The 19839-nt window shown below is 53.0% G+C and overlaps 1 protein-coding gene across 1 annotated transcript in view; it reads right to left on the bottom strand.

The window, feature by feature from the left end:
* Nucleotides 1-19839, bottom strand: part of Tbx5 (T-box transcription factor 5) — a 43764-nt gene that overhangs the window by 9702 nt on the left and 14223 nt on the right. The window contains exons 7-8 of the mRNA XM_047562487.1: nucleotides 16251-16342; nucleotides 1894-2120 (exon numbers count right to left, since the gene is read on the bottom strand). Of these exons, the coding sequence (XP_047418443.1) occupies nucleotides 1894-2120; nucleotides 16251-16342 (319 nt within the window). The remainder of the gene's footprint in view (nucleotides 1-1893; nucleotides 2121-16250; nucleotides 16343-19839) is intronic.

Here is a 19839-nt window from a genome sequence, read left to right as displayed (position 1 = left end):
CCAGGTTGGGGGTCACCTTCTGCCTTCCAGCACCGCTTTCAACCTGCCCCACCGGAGCCTCAGCTTCCCACCCACGAGCTGAGCTCATAACGGCGCCTCCAGACTCGTGTTAAAAGGCTGGTCCTGAGCTGGAGAGAGGAGGCCCTTTGACAGATCACAGAGCAGGACCTCTGCGCGGGTCCCCAGTTGCACGAGACATTCTTAACCTCGGTCCTGTGCTGGAGAGGTGCAGGCGTCTGCAGGCCTCTGGTCCACAGTCCACCCCGCAGCGCATGTGCTGGGAGCTGGGCCAGAGGGGCTGCTGGGTGATACTGTTCAGGCCTCTGAGATGCGAGGATACGGGATGGATTCAGGTCTATCTGGACGTCAGGCCTCCCCCGGCTCCGCTCCCCAGGCCCACACGAGGAGCCCGGCTGCTCTTCCCTCCTTCCAAATGCAAGACGGGTAAACGTCAGACAGCCCGTTACTTTCCTCGTGGGACCACAACTGCAAGGACATCTGCCAAAGTGTCCATTTCTATAGGTGCTTGTAGGTGAGTGGTCGAGTTTTATCCTAAAAGCCCAGAAATGGTCGCAGAACTTCCAGAGGCATTAGGTTGGCTACGGAGGCCGTGGGGTACCCCGGACTGTGCTAAGGACTAAGAGTCGGGCCTTTGAGAGCAAAAAGGCTCCTAGTCGACTGAGTCACTCCGGACTGCACAATGTTATGATGTCTTCATACTAAGCCGAGCGGACAAGCCCGTCCACGAGCTCCGGCCGGCCGAGTCTCATTTTTTTAAAAAGGGAGACGCAGGTTAGGTAGGTCCATATCCACACGAGTTTCCAAATACCAAGTGTGGGGCTCACCCCAATTGCTTCTGGAGACCACAGCTTGCGAGCTCTAGGGTGAGCCGTACCCTCCGGATCCCTCCCTGAAGCCGTCACCTCCGCGGGCACTATCGCCTGGCTTCCTCCTGGAACCGGGTTTCTGGAACGATTCTCTGCCCTTTGTGGCTACCATCTCCTGGGTGCTTGCAGGATATCAGGTGCAAAGTGGGAAACTCTGGCTCAGAGAGGTGACAACATCTTTCCTGAAGTCACATCAGAAGCCACAGGAGGAAGGAGGTTCCAGCCGAGTCTCCCTGGCGTGGCTGCCTGCACCGCCCCACCACACCCATCTGTAGCTCACACCAAGCAAAGGTGTCCACCGGCCCAGTTGGGTCACTAGGCCACGCTCCCTGGGTCAGCCACTGTGATTCTGCTTCCCGGGAGATTTTCTTTTTCGACCTCTGGACTCAGAAGACTCGGGGAGAAGCCATCCATTCCCAAGGAGGGCTTCAGACTCTGGGAGCCACCTGGTTGCTCAGCAGCTGGGATGGCAAGACAAACCCTGCTTGTCCCTTACAGACCACACCGCTTCAGCAGTTAGCAAGAATGGGCAGCTCCGGGACCCCAGGAGGACATCTGAACAGAGCTCAGTGACAGAGCGTGTCCTGACCATGCACGAGGCCCTGGATTCGATCCCCAGCACCAAACACAGACACACACACACCCTCAAGTTTTTGTTTTTAAATGCAAGTTGCAAAATACATGTCCCCTAATGTCGTCTGGGTTGGAGGTTTTCTTTTTGGAAGACTATTTCTCTGCGGAGGTGCGTAGGGCATGCCTACTTGAGTAAATGAACAAAACACATCTGGTTATCTCAAACACGTTTTCTCCAAGGAAAGGAGAACGGCGTGTCTAGCGAGCCTTCAGTTCTACTGGCATGATCTGGATTTCTAAGCCTCTCTGTGCATGTTGGCATACATCTTACACCTTTTTAAATAGATTGATGTTATTGTGCACCCCCCACCCCCACCCCCAAAAGGAAGGGCCGCGGGGAGGAGACGCGCTGGTCACGGGGCTTCGGGCTTACCTTTCCTCTTGGTGCAGTGGTAAATCTGGCTGTGCTCCTGGGGCAGCGGGTACGGGTTGGGTGGGGGCAGCAGGTCCTGGGAGGGGCCGGAGACCCCGTTCTCACACTGGTACTGGGACCCTAGGTTGGACGAGGCGGAGAGGGCACGAGGCTCGCTGCTGAAGGGACTGTGGTTAGAGGCCACTTTTTGCCTCACTGTGCTCCGGGGAACCACGGGATATTCTTTACTGGAAGAGAGGAGACAGGAAATAGCGTTTATCTCAGTGCCTGGGTTCAGATTCCCCTGCTGGCTGAGCCACAGATTAAAGAACCCACCTGAAAGGTCACAGAAAAAAGGAACAAAGGATCTCTCATGAGCAAAGCAGCCCAGTTATGCTGGTGTGCATGGAATTCTGTGCGTCTACATCTGGGCACTAATTTTTCATGCCTTATACATTAGGCGAGTCCATTTGGGAGAAGTTCTCTATGTATCAGAAAGGCAAACGGGCACCCCCAGGCACGAACCCCTCTTTGCCATCAACGAAGCACACAAAGCATTTTGAAATATTTTAACCTACATGACTTCGAATTCCCCAATTCAAGAGCCAGATGAACTGGGTGGTTGCCTACGATCAACCTTGGGGTGTCCATCTTTAAAATGGGACTGAGGTCTTTCTTCATAGCAGAACACCTGGGATGGCCAGGTGTGATCTCGGGTCACTCTAATCTGGACACAGTCCTGCTTAGTGTCTTAGAGTTTCCTTCTGAGCTGTGGCCCTCCTGCCTCTGTAGCCGAAACCCTCCCTTGCGTCTGTAGCGTGGGGAAAATCGGCATCCCCGATTCAAAAGGTGGTTGAAGGAAAAAATGAGCCAAGAGTGAAAAAGATTTAGAAACATGCACGCACCGAGGTGGAGCGGAGAAAGTGGTCACCGCCCTGGTTTTAGGCAGAAAGAGCAGAGGGAGAGAGAACAGAGAGGGCGAGAGAGGCGGCATGGGGTCCAGGTAGATGGAGTCAAGTCCAGGTCTCTCCTGAATCCCTTTGGGACTGGGCACCGGTGAGACACAACCCTGCTCAGCACCAGCGTCCACAGGAAGCTGAGAGTAATAAAAGCCCAGGGGCATCCTGCCAGGTATGAAAGCCAGGTCCTCCTTCCCTGCCTTCAGCCTTCCACTCAGGTATGTCCCTGGGGAACTTCAATAAATGTCCCCTCTGGGAAGGAGGGGGGTGCCCACCAGGAGCCCTAGGGGGAAACTAGACGGGTGGGGGATGGGCTGGGGGGATGCAGGAGAGGTGGGAGGAGGGGGCAGCTCAAGACCAAGGAGAAACAGGACCCTTCCCATGTTTCTTTTTTAGTTGTTTTGAAACATATCACACTGCATCCTCTACATTCCTATAAACGTGTGTCAAATAAAGTTTTTTTAAAAATTAAGTTAAAAAGATAATGAAGAACATGTCCGTAATCCCAGCAGCTCGGGGGGCTGAGGCAGGAGGATCAAGAGCTCAAAAACAGGGCTAGGGATCTAGCTCAGTTGGTAGAGTGCTTGTCTGTCAAGCACGAGGCCCTGGGTTCAATCCCCAGCACCGCACAAAAAAAACAAAAAAAAAAAAACAGTTCTAAATCAGTCACTTAGTGAGGCCCTAAACTCAGCGGGACCCTGTGTCTAAATAAAATATTTTTTAAAGGCCGGGATGTGGCTCAGTGTTTGAGTGCCCCTGGGCTTACTCCCCACCCAATTCAAAAAGAAGATGACGACAATGGATCACCCAAGTGTGTAAAAACATCCCGACTCTTGATATTGCCACACCCAACAGGGAGAGGGGCTTGCCAGCATTTAGGCAGGACATTTATAAAGTGCACATATTCCTGTATCACATTCAAACATATTGCGATAGCTGTTATTTCAACGTGATTGGCTGCGTGTCTTATTCTGTGCACTTAATTATACCATCCTAAGAAGCCATCTGCGAGGCCCACGATGCCAAGCAGGTTAAGAAGCCTGTGCCAGGAAGATTGCACATCAGGAAGCCCTGAGCTTCAGTCGATCACGACTGAACCTCAAACCAAATACTGTTTAACCCAAACACTTTTAAAATTAATTTTTGCTGAGTGCAGTGGCCCACGCCTGTCATCCCAGTGACTCGGGAGGCTGAGGCAGGAGGATCACAAGTTGGAGGCCAGCCTCAGCCACTTAGCAGGACCCTGTCTCAAAATAAAAAAATAAAAAGGGCTGGGGTGTAGCTTAGTGGCAGCCCTGGGTTTATCTTCAGTACCAAAAAAATAGATATATATTTAAATTAATTTGTATTCAATGTTAAGCCCTACTATAAGCAATCATATCTGAAATCATGGGCTTATGGCACCTACAGTTCCTCTAATGCAATTACGACAAATGCTTACTTTAATTAAAATTAAAGAGTACACTTGACTTTGCCTCGTGTGCAAAAAGCTACATGTAGAATAGTCTAAAGGATGGTGCAGAGCCTGGTTCATCTTTACTGTGATCCTGTGACATGGTATCACTTCTGGCCCCATTTCACAGATGAGAAGATCAGACCCTTTGTACCAAGTCACAGAACTAATAGCAGTCGCCACCGGAGTTCCAGCCCAGTCACCCCTCAATTATTTCTACACAGTCTCCAAATGACTTCTTTCAATTTTTACAGCTTTTAGGGAGGAGTCTGGGGCTCCAGCCTCCCTTGTCCCACCCCTGCCTGCCCAGTGCCCCTGCCTTTGTCTGTCCCGGGAAATCACGTCAGAGCATCCAGATGACAGACTGCTCACAACACCCAGGGGTCTGCTTGCCAAACTTCCCGGGAGGGCATGTGCCATCGCAGACCCAAAGCTGGAGCCACCCCGAGTGGCCACTAGTCAGGATCCACCCCTGGGGCCGAGAGGCTGAAAGGAATGAAATTAGCTTTCTAGCTCGGGCTTTGCGGTTCAAGCTACGTAATGGAAAAAGAAGAAGAAGAAGAAGAAGAATCATAATAGAACACTACCAAAGTTGTCACATCTCGCCGGCACGGCTATTTGGGTGAGCTGAGGTCAAGCGCTGGGCTGTCGGGGTGCCAAGAGGAAGGGGGGTGATCTCTTTGGGTTTTATATTTTTAATGAGGATGGTTATTTTTTTTTAATTAAAGAAAATAACCCTTGGAGGAAAAAAAGAAAAAAGTTGGCTGCGGGAATTTACAAGAGAACATATCAATGGACCCGGTGGAATTCTCCAATCCGAGGCTGCCAAATTGCAAATTTGCTCCCTGAAAAGGCCAAACCCTGCTTTTGATTACTAACAGTCCCCGAAGCGCGGAGAGCGACTCCTGCCAGCCACTAGCCCTGCTCAGTGGCTTCTCTCCGAGGGGCCTGAAACGTTTCCCCAGCCATCAGAGCACCTTTGTTAGATGCCTGAAACACAGTCGTTCCAAGTTCACCTGACAGATGTCAACACAGGAGCCTGGAAGGGTGGAGGCCTGACTCAGCCGCTGTGACAGGCCAGAGGCAAAGGGAAGGAGCTGGGGATCCAAGACCCAGCTCAGGGGTGGACCAGAGCAAGGAGCAGAGAAGAGAAGAAGGCCCGTTAGCAGCGCAACCGCAGAAACCTCTCAGGGCCTTGGAGGGAAGATAAGCCACGCTCCTCCACAGCTCACGAGCACCGTGCAGAAGAAGCAAGAGCACAGGAAATAAATCCGGGGTCCAAAAGTCTCTGGGGGTCTGGGCACCCAGGCAGCCATAGGGGACGGCTCTCCGTCATGGTCAACACCGTTTCTTCTTCCTGCTCCTCCAGGGCCTTCCACAAACACTTCCCCTCCTTTGATTCTCGACAGAACCTCATTCCATGCACACGATTAGGCTTGTTTTAGAGATCAGGAAATTCAAGCTCAGAGAGGTTAAGCAACCCGCCCCGATCACACAGCAGAGGCAGGAGAGGTATAGCTGAATGTCCCCCAGGGTCAGTCCTACTCCAAAGCTCCTGCCAACTCACTTGCCTTGATAACAAAGAAGCAGTGCTTGCACACACTGACCGAGTGCCAAACACAACCGTCCTGCCGTCTGAGGCCCTCGGTGATAACGGGGTTGGACCGGCTACGCCCGGGAACTTGGAGGCCTGGCGGAAACCGGGGTTCACCCCGGTGTCCAATCCCAGGCCCTCCACGGTGTGGACCAGCTCTGATCGGTCCGAGCACCTCCCCAGACTCCCTGGGTGTCGCGCCTGCAGACCAGCTCCCCCCTCACACTGGGCTCCACGTGAGCTCTGAATGACGCCATTGTCGCCGGTCTGGTTGTAAAACGTTACAAGGGGATATTGAAATCGGAGGCCAAAGGCCCCCTCTGCCGCGCTAACGATCGCCCGAGAGCCGAGAGCGTTTCCACCGCCGCCGCTGAATCGGCCTTTTCAGGAGCAGGTGGTGGGCGCGGCCGCGGGGGTCGCTTCTGCTCTGCTGTCCGAGGGCGACGCTGACCCAGGTTCTGGCAGCTGCGCTGCCGGCAGGCGCGAGGACGGAACCAGCCCTGTTCCCGGAGCCAACTCCTCTTCAACCTGGCACTTTAAAAGGGGGCAGGTCCGCAGCCCCGGGAGCGCAGTTCCGGATTTTATTAAGCACCTACTACGCCAGGGGACGTGATCCCCATCGCACACGTGGGGACGTGCAGGGACCCCACGGGCGCACCCCAGGCAGCATCTAGCCCGGTGCAAATAAAGAACGACCCGTTCCTTGGAGCCCACAAAGCGCTTCCATAGCTTAACCAGCCGGTTCACCCACCTCAGCAGGCTGCGCAGGACAGGGTCCCATCCGGCCCTGAGAACACAGCGGCACAAAGAGGGCGCACGGCCATGTAAACACCAGCTTGCCAATGAGGCTGCGGTTCTTCCCCTTGGGGGACTCCAGAGGTTCTCCAAAGACCCTCAAAGATGTCCAATCTGGACATCGGTGGGTTTTTCTACACAGGAGTCCATTCTTACATTCAGAAGGGGGTCTGCAAACCCGGAAACGATTTTAGCCAACACCAGGGAGGCAGCTCTCGGATCCTGGGGGAGGAACAGCTGAGCCCTAGCGGTTTGGGTGGCTCCGGACTCCTCCCTCCGTCTCAGTATCTGCATTTGCAGAATGGAGGACACAGGGACCATCTCACAGAACAGGGGCGAGCCCCAAGGCAAAAGCTGGACGGAACACTCTAGATGGAAAAGGTCGATTGGAGCTATTCTTTTTTTTTTTTTTTTAAGCTCAATTTTTGATGAGTTCACACTAAGAGGGGGTCAAATAGCTTTGCTGGGCTTCGAGTTCTGAACTGAACGGCTGGGTACTTTAGTTCAGTCTCTTAAAATGAACAATTTTAGCCCGTTTAACTGTGTCTTTGCTTCATTCCTTTTTGGTTATTTTTCTGGGTTTTGGAGGGATGGTCGGACGGTGGTGGCGAGGCACAGAAGCTAGAAGCCTGGAAGAGCCCGGACTAAATGACCTTTCTCGGACTCCTTCTTGTACCGAAAAGGATGATCTTAAGCCTGGCTTTGCCCTGGGGGAATCATGCCCTTGGTCACGCAGAGTAAGTCAAGGTCCTCTGCTTCCAAGGATGACCTCGGAAACAGCACCCGAAGCCACCACTTGGGACGGATGTCAAATGTTCTGCAGACGAACACAGAAATCCATCCCCTCCTCTAAAGAAAAGCCCCTGCAGAGAATGGACCTGTGGGAAAATAAAACCTTAACGGGAAGATGTGGAGTGGCGGGTGGGGTCGCTGGGAGGCAGGGCCCGGAGAAGGGAAAGTCTCTCCAGGAGGTGACGTCTCCAGCTTGGCTGCCCAGCAGTCACCTGGGGAACCGAACACGCTGACACCCAAGCTTGTCCCCAGAGGGCCTGAGGTCATCGTTCTGGGACGCAGCCTGGACATGACATTTTGGAACACCCCAGGAGAAAAAAAAAAAAATAAGGATGCACTTTGTATGACTGTGTGCATTTGCAATTCTGTAACAGACAGAACTATCCCGTCGTGAGTGGAGGTCAGAACACGCACGGCCTCCGCGGAGAGCAGCAGGCGGGGTGACAGGAGGGAGGAGGGGTGTTCTGGAGGGACGGGAGGGGTCTGTGTTCTGACTGCGCCTTGGGTTTCACGGGGATGTGCTTTGTCACAAAGCGAAGGGTGTTCTTAAGAGTTGCACGTGTCTCACTTTATGTCAGCTTAACCTGAAAGAGAGGATCGTGAGTAAAAGCCAAATCCTAGTGAATGAGCCACATGCTGAAGTGTTCAGGGGTGAGATGAACTCATGTCTGCCACTCAGCTTGAAATGCAGCCACAAAAATCGGAAGGATGGGTGGACGGACGGGCAGAGGGATGGATGGGTGAATGGATATGCGACAGATGAATATATTGCCAAAGGTCAACTGTAGGATCCGAGCAGCATATGTAAGGTGTTCACTGCATAATTTTCCCGTGTTTTCTAGGGGTTTTAAATGTTTCATAATAAAACCCCGAGTGGACACTACAGGTGACCCTACCCTTTAGTCAAAGGTTATCTGTTCTACAAAACAGCCCACAGAGGAACTCGATTTCCAGAAAATAAAGTTGCACTTCCACCTGCTTACTTAGGACCTCCAGCCAAGGCATGACCCAGGACTGATCCAGGGACAAAGCTAGCAGAGTCACCAGAAAGTCCTGGTTAAAGGGCAGCTTCCAACCGGTCCCCAGAGCCACTGGCGCGGCACTCTGAGGGCACGATGCATAAATCTGCTTTCTCACGAGCTGCCCAGCTAAGCCTGATGTCACCCAAAGTTTGCGAGACGCTGCTCAAACGTGAATGAATGAAGTTCACACACCTCGATAGAAAAGAAGAAGAATCCAGTTCTTAAAATGGGTGGGCTTGGGGCGTAGTGCACAGGGTAAAGTACGCGTTGAACACGCTCAAGGCCCTGGCTCAATCCCCAGTACAGCCAAAGTAATACTAATGATAATGATAATGATAATAGTAGTTTAAAATGGACAAGGACCTTCTCAAAAGAAGACATACAAATAGACATTTTAAAAAATGCTCAGCGTCACCATTCATCAGAGAAATGCAGATCAACCCTCAGGGAGATGGTATCTCACACCTGTTAGGACAGCCACCGTCAAAACAATGGAAGATAACAAGCGTTGGCAAGGGTGTGGGGAAAGGGGATCCTGTGCGCTGCTGGTGGAAATGTGACTTTGGCACGGCCATTATGGAAAACATCATGGAGGTTCCTCAAAAATCTAAAAATAGAGCTACCATGTGATCCAGTAATCTCTCTGCTGGGTCTGTAGCCAAAGGAAATGGAATCAGTGTGCTGAAGTGACCTCACCTCCCATGTTCATTGCAACACTCTTCACATCAGCCAAGAAGGGGAAAGAACCTTGATGTAGACAAGAGTAGATGAGTAGAGAAGGAAAATGTGGAGCGCATACAGGATGGAATACTATACAGCCTTGAAAAAGAAAGAGATCCTCATACCGAGACTGCCACAGAAAGAGCCACCTTGCGTGATCTCACTCCCAAGTGGAATGGAAAATAGCCCGACTTTGAGCAGTAGAGAGAAGGATGGGTGTTTCTAGGGGGGAAAGAGGGAAATGGGGAGAAGCTGGTTGAGAGGCACCCAGTTCCAGCTGTGCAAGAGGAACACACTGGAGATGTTCGGTACAGCATGTGACTAGAGTTAACAACACTGCTGTTCGCTTGAACTTTGCTAGGGGGTAGATCTTAAGTGTTGCCGCCACACACACACACTAAGTGCTAGCTGGGTGAGTGATGGAGTGATAATCAGCTGGATCGTGGTGATCTTTCCACAATGTGTCTGCATATCAAAGCATTAAGTCACACACCTTAAGTCTATACCCTTGTGTTCATTTCGTATCTCAATAAAAGTGCAAGACACGTGGCCACGTGAGTACGTGGTTCGCAGCAGGCTCCCTGCGCAGGGGCGGGAGCTGGGGGCCGTAGAGCAGGCGGGGGCTGTCCCGAGCATCCTCGCCTGGACACCAGGCCTGGTGGGATTCCTTCAGACAGACCTCAGCTGTGCAACTTCTCTTGCTTGGGCTCAAAGGCACGCCTCCCTGGAGGGAGCCCTGCGCGGAAGCAAAGTCACAGCAGCCGCAGGCTGAGCGGCGTCTCCAGAACTGCGTCCCGGAAGCCGCTTCCCCTGGAGTGGGTGTTGGGCCGCTCGTAACCCCAAGCATGAGGACGCAAGGTCTTCCATTGGAAAACCCATCGTTTGTGGTCAGGATCTGAAATTTTTGATCAGGAAGGAAGGGGTAAAGGAGGGAAGGGCCCATGAAGGATTTCTTAACCTTGGAGGGGTCCCGGGCTCAGGAATCCCTGGAAATTGTGGAATTTTTCTTTCTATTTATATCTTGTGAACCTTTCCGGGGGGGCTCTGGCTTTGATTGGATTTTTAAGAGGGTCCTATGTCTAGACCAGGAAGCTACCCTAGAGGAACCAGAGAGGGCGCCACAGAGGGCCCCCCGGGGGTGGGTGAGGAAGGTGGGTTCCCAAGGCGGCTGTGTAGACTCCCTCCGGTGTCTAGGGACTGGGCCGCGCAGCAGGGCATTGGTCGAGCTTAGAGGTTCTGGACTCCAGACTTTCCCATCCACTTTCTGATCGGCTGACTCAAAATCCTACATGCTAAAGTGGAGCCCCAGGGACCCCAACTTTGGGTACTGCTCCCTCCAGTGCATCAGCAGCTCAGGAGAAGAGTAAGGAGGTACCGGTAGCTTCATTCCTTCCACGAAGATCTGAGGCCATCAAAGTCCCCCCAGTGATACAGCCGCAATCTGATCCCTGCTCCAGTAATGCTCCAAAAACACAAGATGAGCATCCTGAGCCACAACCCCTAATGCTCCAGAATCCAACTTTTTTCTTTTTTCGATACCAGGGGTTGAACTCAGGGGTCCTCTACCACTGAGCTACATCCCCAGCCCTTTTTATTTTTTTATCTGGAGACACGGCCTCCCTCAGTTGAGACCATCCTCCTGCCTCAGCCTCTCAAGTCACCGGGATTATCAGCATGCACTAGTTACTGCCCTGACTCAAAATCCAAAACTTTCTGGGCACTGACGTGATTCCACAGGAGGGAAGTTCCACACCTGACCTCCTGAGACAGGTTGCCGTCGAAGCGAGGCGCAGGGCTGGGGTGTGGCTCAGTGGCAGAGCGTTGGCCTCGCGTGTGCAGGGGCCTGGCTTCCATCCCCAGCGCTGGACAAACACAGCTACGTGTGCACCCAAACAGTGCATGAGATTAGCATCGGGCTCGGCGGGCGAGAGGTGCAAGAAACACACGCGGAGACCACGTGGAGACTTGGCCTCAGCCCCAGGACATCTCCTTGTGCACAAGCAAATATCCCCAAATCCAACAAAACCCCAAACCTGGAACATGTGGTCCTCAGCATTCCAGAGGGATGCTAAGCCCTACCTACTGCGGGTGGCCAAAAGGCGAGTCATTGCCCGGGGCTTCTGTGGGAAGATGGCCAGGAGGACCCAGGCGAAGCCTTTGCCATGGCTGGTTCCAATTCTGGGTCTGGTTTCTCACTGCGAGGATCAAAGCGGCCCCTGGCATCCTGGAAAGGGGACCCCGTCCACCCCGAAGAAGCCAAGCTCAGAGCCAGGTCCTGCATCTCAGTCAGCTGCGTGGCCCTGAGCAGGCCACATCCTGAGGTCCTGGACACCTGACGGCAGCCGGGTGTCACTCTGGGCCAGGCCTGTGCCCTGTGCCGCGGGGCATGCTGGGGCGTTTTTTATACACCTGGGCCCGTTCTTTGACACTCCCTCCAGGCAGAGGAAGAACCCTTGTCCCTCCTCCTTGAAGGGGGGCCAGCCGAGTGAGTCACACTCCATTAACGAAACAGAGCTAAGTGACATGATGTGGCTTTGGAGGTGAGCTCAGCCGAGGACACGGAAGAAGCCTGAGTACCCCGGGTCCAAACCCCGGGCACAGCCACGTGCCGCTGTGCAGTGGACGTCCAGCCGGGGTTCGGAGCCTGTGGCCTCGGCCGGTCCTTCTCCAGCTCCGTGCCCGGCCGACACCCAGCCCGCGAGTCCTGCCCAGCTGGGTCCACAGAGGCCAGCAAGCCCAGAGTCTCTCAGCACAGGTCACGTGCCTGGGGAGCTAAGGGGCCTACAGACCGCACGCTGGTGACACCTGGGGCCTGGCCTTGGCTCTTCAGGGAAGACGAGCTGGCCTGTCCCACCGGTGCCTTTAGTAGGCTGCAGATGCACCGGGAGAGCTGGGAGACCCAGCCCTGCTCCGTCTGGCCCAGACCTGGAGTCACGTGGAGAGGAGACGGGATAGTCCACTAGTCTCTCAGGCCCGCGAGCCATCTGTCACACTGCGACCGCATTCTACGCACACGCCGTTCCGATATGAGGCCCCAGAGACCATGATATTTCAGAAGGTTGGGTCCCCAGCCTGCGGCCCTATTAAGAGGTGGTGGGACCTTCAAGAGGTGGTCCCGATGGGCAGAAGGGAGGTCACTGGAGGTGCGTCCTCGAAGGGGACGTGCAGCCCCAGCCTGTTCCTTTCTCGGCTTCCCACCAGCCAGGAGGTGAGCGGGGTCTCCCACGCCCTCCCGCCATGGGGTTCTGCTAGAGGCCCAAGCACCGACGCCGGTCCATCGAGACTGAACTCTCTGAAACCACGAGCCCAACACCCTTCCCTCTTTTTAAGAGACTGTCTCGGGTGTTTTCTTACAGCGACGAGAAGCCACGCCTCCTCTCACAGAGCCTCCCCAGCTGGCTTCCTGAGATCTCTGGAATCTGACCCTTTCTCCAGGTCCCTAGGCTTTTCTGGACCCCTGGTTCCTGCCACAGCCCAGGAAGCCCCTCTTCCCAATAGATTCAAAGCCTGGTCTCCAGAAGGCCGACTCTCCCCTCCCCAGAGGCCTCCGGTGGCCCCAGCCCTGCCCTTTGGATGGCTCAGACCAGTCCTGAGCAGCAACATCTATGACATCACAGACCTATGACATCACAACGCCTATGACATCACAACGTCTATGACATCACAACGCCTATGACATCACAATGCCATAACATCACATCACGTCTACCACCATCTCCTTTGTCGCCCGCCTCAGGGGCTACAATCTGGGCAACACCGTTTCAGGAGAGATGTTTTCAGGCACAGATGAGCCTTTCTAAATAACCCTGGCTCGCATTTTCTGGTCGGTAGCTGGAGACAGGATGTTTAAATGGCTTTATTTTCTCTCTTGTGCTTCTCCCACGGCCCTCATTTTTATAAGAAGCAGTGATTGCGCCTGTAACCAGAAACCGTAAATGAATGTTGGAAAATAACTAAGACATCATCTGCATTTTCCAAACAGCGCGCGCGGGGCGAGGAGAGGGAGTGGGCGAGAGCCCAGCCGCTGGCCGGGACTGCAGGGTGGTTCTGGGGGATAACAGCGCACGGCCTCCAAACCCCACCTCCCGCCCCTCTTCCAATTGTCGGAAGAGAGGAAACCTCATCCCTCCTGCTTTTCTGCGAGCCAGCTGTCACCGGGTGTGTGGGGGACGGGAAACAGGATTACAAGATTAACAGTGAGCCTGCCGAGCCTGCCTGGCTGTTATCAAGGCTGACTCCAGAGCCACGGTCCCCACTTGTCGCTACCTAGGGCAACCTGGGGGCTGGGACTGGCACCCGAAATAAATTCTGAACAAGGACAAAACTGACGGGGAGTCTCCCCTGAATCAGGTCAGCTGTCCTGAGCGTGGACCTGGGAGTCGGGCCCTTGAGAGAGGCTTTCCCTGTGGGTTCAGGAGCACCCTGGGAACCGGGCGCTAGACGTATCCAGACCCATCTCTCAGGCGAGGGTGCTGGGGCTCTGTGAGGTCACATCACTTGCCCAGCGTCACCTGCTGATAGACACAGGGCCAGGGTTGACCCGATTCGTCTCCCCCAAGAACATCACCAGAGAGCGGGGTAGGAGATGACCCCATCTACTCCCCGGCCTGGTCAGGGTCAGTGCAACCCTCTGGTTCTGCTATGCTGCCCCTAACATGGCCACAGAGTCACACAGGGCTCTCAAGTGACAGACTGGACCCGACATGTCGACTAGTGCTAACCGGTCACCCCTTCCCTCCGGTCCACCTACACCAAGCCCAGGAGGAGGCCCGGTCCATCTGGGGAACGGTCAGGACAACCCGGCCTGCCCAACCTAGCGTCCCTGCCTGAAGGGCCAAGCAGCGCTGGGTCTCCAACACCTGCATCTCCCCGCCTGTCTCTCCTTTCAGGTCTGATATCTGCCCCCGCCCCTTCCAAACCGCAGGGACCAGGCCTGACTCAGGAAAGCCATAGGAGTGGGGACGAGGCACGTGCTGGGCCTGGGGAGCCGCTCAGGGCTGGAGCGCGCCTGGGTGCCTCCCAGCACCGCAAAAAAAATAAGAAATGGAAAGAAAAGGAAGTGCTGCCACGTAATCTGTGGGTGGAGGAGACCTCCTGGAGGAGGGAAGAGCCTCGGGAGACCCAGCAGAGTCGAGAGAGGCCCGGTGGGAGAGCGGGAGGCAGGCTTAGGGCTTCGCGTGGAGCCCTGGGGCTGTACTTGGGCCAGGATGGCGGATGTGTATCCAGAGGGCTGAAAATAAAGGAAAGAACAGAGCGGGAGCATCCTCTGCAAGTGACCAAAACGGAAGGCAGACCAGCGGGATAGGCTGAGGCCAGGCCTGGTGGGAGGGGCGGCAGCCGTGAGGAACCTGGCCTCGCACTCAGGGGCACGAGGGGCGGCCCTGGCCTGGTGTGGGTCCTGCTGGACGAAGATCTGTCTGGTGGCCACCTGGAGAAGCTCCTGGCAGTGAACAGGACCACAGGCAGGTCCAAATCAGCTGGGCGGCTGTGCGGCCCAGAGGGTGCTGGCCGGAAGGAGCCGCCTGGCAGAAAGAGGGATGGATGCCGAGACCCCTGAAGAAGGTAGAATGGGGGCCGGGCGAGGTCGGGAGCAGGGTGTGAGCTGAGCCCAGCATGCCCGGGCCCTGGGGTCCGTCCCCTCCCAGAACGAAGGAGGATCTGCAGGACGTGGTGGCCAGCTCACCTGGAGAGGTGACCGGTGGCACCTTAAGTCTGTTACCCCTGCCCCTGACCTTGTGGGAAGGCGGGAAGGCCCCCCACAGCCAGCTTGGTCAGGGCTGTGGGGCAGGCCAGCCCCCACCTGCTGGGCCCCGACCTTCGCGGGAAGCCCTGGGACGTGACTGTGGCCATGACGGAGCTGAATTCCGAACGCTGGGGGAGCAGCGTGGCCCTCGGCACTCGAAGGCCACAGACCACCGGACCCCTCTCAGCTAAGACGGGATTTCTGTTGCCACTGTTTCCAGCGAGCCTAGGACTCCACCCAACATGGGTTTCAAAATGGAGATGATCGATACCAAAAAAGGAAAAGAAAAAAAAAAGTGTCAATGGGTGTTGCAAGAAGCTGGCTCTCTGGTCACCAAAAGCACCTTAGGAATCTACCACGGTGACGGAAGCCAGCCAGGAACACAAGAAGGTACAGGAGCCTGCTGTCCGTGGGCACACCGGAAGCTGAGGTCACGGATTTTTTCAAAGCACGCACAACCAGATCTGGGAAGCCCGCTACCTAAGAAGACTTCCCCGCATGCGGGTCTGCGTCCAATGCCGAGGCCACCAAGCCGGGCCTTTCTCCTTCCCTCTCTCTCCTTCGGTGGCTGAAGGAATATGTCTGTCTCACTGCTTGACCCTCCCTTGTCACATCCAGGATGAGGAAAAACATCCTTAATGACCTCATTTTATTTTGAAACACTAACCCCACCAAGAAGAGGGGAAAAAAAAAAAACTTCTCTTGGTCAGAGAGATCGAGATGCGGTTTCTAACTCTCTTGCCATATGGCAAGTTATTCTGGAAGCCCGCCAAGAGCACAGGGAACGTTCCACGAAACCGACCATGCGGGTTCCATCTTTTCAAACCTCTCGCACATGGGCGAGAGGCTCTTGTCTCTGTCATATCAACGCTGAGACCACAGGATATGTAAAAATACCGAGCAATTTTTAGCACCAGCTCCCAATGCTCCCCGTGCCCTGGACGACACATGGTGTCAGGTTCCCACTTCGCCCCCAGGAAATCAAGTCATTAGCTTCTCGCTCATTCACCGTGAGCCGAAGCCAAAAAAAGAAACGCCGACCTCGGCAGGGACTCACTAGGGGGAGAAGACTGTGGGGGGAAAAGGGGACAGAGCTGGCCACACTCCCCTGGTCCATCTCCCGCCTGGAAGGATCACAGTCCAGGTTGCTGCCGGCCTCGATCGCAGGTGACAGTGGTCAGAAAGGGGAACGGAAGGAGTCCTTTCTCCCATCTCTCGGGGCCTGGTGCTCGTGGGTGGGCAGGGAGGCCGCGGCGGGATGGCTTGGGTGGCCACAGGCTCACCTGGGCCGCTTTCCTACCTCTGCATCCTGGACATCCTGTGCAGCTCCATGTCATCGCTGCCCCGGAATCCTTTGGCGAAGGGATTATTCTCGATCTTTAATTGCGTGATCTGAAGGAAGAAGGGAGAAGGTGCCTTTTTACACTTTATTGCTACCAGAATACCTGGGGACAAGAGCTCAGAGTCCGCGCCATGGAAACGTGGCCTGGGGCAACCCAAAGAAGCAAATTAAGCCAGTTCTGTCACCGGAGGACCCACCACCTCATTCCCGCGGAGCCTTTGAAAAATGTCCTAGATCAGACTGCTTTTAGAGAAAAAAAAAACCTGGATTCGGTTTGCCCATTAATTGGAGTCATATTCTACATCATTCCAGCCGGATGCGCGAGTCTGTGAGTGTGTGTGTGTGTGTGTGTGTGTGTGTGTGTGTGTGTGATCTGGGCACTCTGTAGACATCAACATTGGGCCTCCCCACCACGCCCCCGCCCTGGAAAGTCACGCCCGCTGGCACCGGGGCTGTGTATCCGGCGGTGTGGTAATCCCCCCTTCGGAGAAAACATGTCTCCATGATTGCTTTCAAAGATCAAGTCATGCCTCATTTCACGTTAATTTCGGAGTTGCACAGATAGACCTCCCTGGCCCAGGTGGGAAACGGTGCCCAATAACATACACACCCACACGTGTGCAGATCACATCAATGCCAAGGATCCCACAGCCCCCGCTCCGGTGGCTTCCCCTCCGCCTGGAAGAGTGATTGGCAGGGTAGGGAGCAGAGCAACAGAACGTGGGGTCTTTCTGAAGGTTTTGGTTCCAGGCCCAGAACTTTAATTTAAACCATCAACACGTATTATGTTCGTGTGAATGTGCAGTAGCAGATCCAGGTGACGGAGAGCTTCCATATGGAGTTTGCTAGAAGTATTTCCTAAAAGTTATGTGTGAATTGGTTTTTCTTTCTTTCTTTCTTCCAGTGCTGGGAATCGAACCCAGGGCCTTGCACAAGCTAGGTCAGTGCTAACCAAGAATTATACCCCAGCCCAGAATTTTCATATAGAGTCATGTCACCGGCACCAGGGCTTCATGACTCTAGCTTCGGTCCTGAGTCATATCTATATGATCACTGTCTTACTTATAGATCACCTGTACACTGGTTGGCTTGATATTTATATTTAAGTCGAATCCCTTTTTATTGAAATTTATTTTATCCAGAAATATGGTATCACTTCTCTGTATGACAAACTAGAATCGCTTGCTTGTCAATAGGAAGAAAGCGATTATATCAAAATCTCTGTACTAGGACGCACAGAAAGCTCTACACGCAAATCTTGCCTTTCCCTGGTGGCAAGAAGAGATTAGATGCTTTTGCAGAAGTTTTGAACAACAAACACCAACTTGGACTGAATGAAAGCTGTCTCTCTTCTACTGAGAGAAGACTAGAAAGATAACTGGAAAGAAAACTTTCTCCCCATGATTTCAATCATACTTGAGTACCCTGCAGAATATCTCATCTACCCCCACAGGATGTGAACTTCAGGAAACTCTGTGCAAGGAATCATGAATAAATCCACCCTTCTCAGTTGCCCGTTGGAGGTGTTCTGCTACATCCAGCTTTCTGGAAGAAATGACTTACATAGTTTCCTTCTAGCTCCAAGACTTTCTAATGGACATGCAATGACTCTGTGAGGTCTGTAGCTCAGAGATCGAGCTTTTGCTTAGCATGTAGGAGGCCCTGGGTTCAATCCCCAGCACCACAAAGAAAAAAAAAAACTGCTTAATTAAATTGCTCTCTCTATATACACATGAGTGCATTTTCATAACAAAAAATATATAATATTTTTAATATATGGGTCCAACAATATGACATCCAGAGAAAGCAAAATCATGGAGAAGAAAGGTCAGCGGCTGTCCAGGGTCAAGGGATAGGATGACCAGGTAGAACACAGAGTTTTTCAGACATCGAGGAGACCCTGGGATCCCACTGTGCTAGGATCAGTCAGCGGACCTTGGTCCAGACCCACGGAATGTACAGAGCCACACTATAGCTATGGACACTGAGGTGGACGACGGACTTAGGGAGATGGCGATGTGTCAAGGTGGGATCGTCCACGTGACAGACGGACCAGTCTGGCGGGGGAGGCTGAGCACGTGCGGGGGAGGGGTGTGAGAAATCTGCACTTGGCCAGAACCCCCAAAGTGCTCTTTCACACTCATTTAAAAGCATTTTTGAAATATGTGTGTGTACACACATCCGGGCACGGACACATGCCCTTTCCACCTCTCTTATTTTTTTTTTTTATTTTTTGGTTTTGGGAATTGAACCCCACTTTGCCACCAAGTTACACCCCAGCTTTAAAAAATTTTTTTCTTTTTTTTATTTTGACATAGGGTCTCAAGGAAGATGCCCAGGCTGGTCCCGAACTCGGGATCCTCCTGTTCAGCCTCCCGAGTTGCTGGGATTACAGGCATGCGCCACCAAGTCTGGTCTCATTTCTTCTTTCTTTCTTTCTTTTTTTTTTTTAAACTGGACCCATTTCTGCAGCTTTTTATTTTGTCTTGACTCTTCATTGTGAGAAAAAAGAAAAAAGAAAAAAGAAAAAACTCTACAAAATGCTTTCAGAAAATGATCTTCACCACATACACTCCTGTGCAGCTCCTTTTAGGAGTCTAAGATTCCATCACCTACAGGCTTGCTTTCCCACTCAGATTACATGACAATAAATTGCAACTCGATGAATAATAAATCATTTAAAAAAAATAAACTCATAAAAAAGTGAAACAAGATCATTTACACAGAAGAGGATCTCAGTGGCAAGGGAGTCTGTGGTAGGAGGATGGCAAATTTGGAGACCAGCCTCAACAATTGAGCAAGGCCCTAAATCCCTGAGTGAGACCCTGTCTCAAAATTAAAAAATTAAAAGGGCTAAGAATGTGGTTCAGTGGTTAAGTTCAATCTCTAGTAGAAAGAAAGAAAAAGAAAAGAAAGGAATAAAACAAACCAGAGTAGGAAGGAATCCTTTCCCCCAGCCCAACCCCCCTTAGCCACAGAGCCTGGTCCCTGCGGACATTGAGGGCAGTAAGGATGGGGATTCGGGGCTGAATCAGTGTGGCCAATCCATAAAGTCACTGCCCACCCCCCCAAGAATTCAGGGCCCCAAGGTTAAAAAAAAAAAAAAAAAGTTTTATTTTATCTGCAAAAGTCTTTTGCTCAAATCCATTCCTTACACCCCAAACCAGGTCAGTACTACCTAATTCTTAGGCTTTATCGCTATAGCTTAAAAGAAATCTCCACAGTATAGGATGGCGCAGTGCACTAAATACACACTTTTGGAGACTGTAGATGCCTTCCAGAACGTGAGAATTGCCTTTGAGAAAAGTTTACAGGTGAGCTTGTCTGCAAGTGAAAATACCTGTCTCAACGTGTCTGCGTCCACTTGAACTACAACCCTGTCTGTAAAGTTCCCTTCCTAAGAGACTGTGTGTGCTGGCTCAGGGGCACCCAAGCCCATCCACCTGGATGCTCCAGTCCTGCCAAAAGGCTCCCCTGAAACCCACTTCTATTCATCATACAAATGTACTCCCTCCAAAATCAGCATAAAACTGGATATCCGGGGGAG

Source organism: Sciurus carolinensis, chromosome 8 (genome assembly GCF_902686445.1).
Source record: "Sciurus carolinensis chromosome 8, mSciCar1.2, whole genome shotgun sequence".
NCBI classification, from domain to species: domain Eukaryota; kingdom Metazoa; phylum Chordata; class Mammalia; order Rodentia; family Sciuridae; genus Sciurus; species Sciurus carolinensis.
Note: the sequence above shows the minus strand (reverse complement) of the source record. Positions and strands in the feature narration are given on the sequence as shown.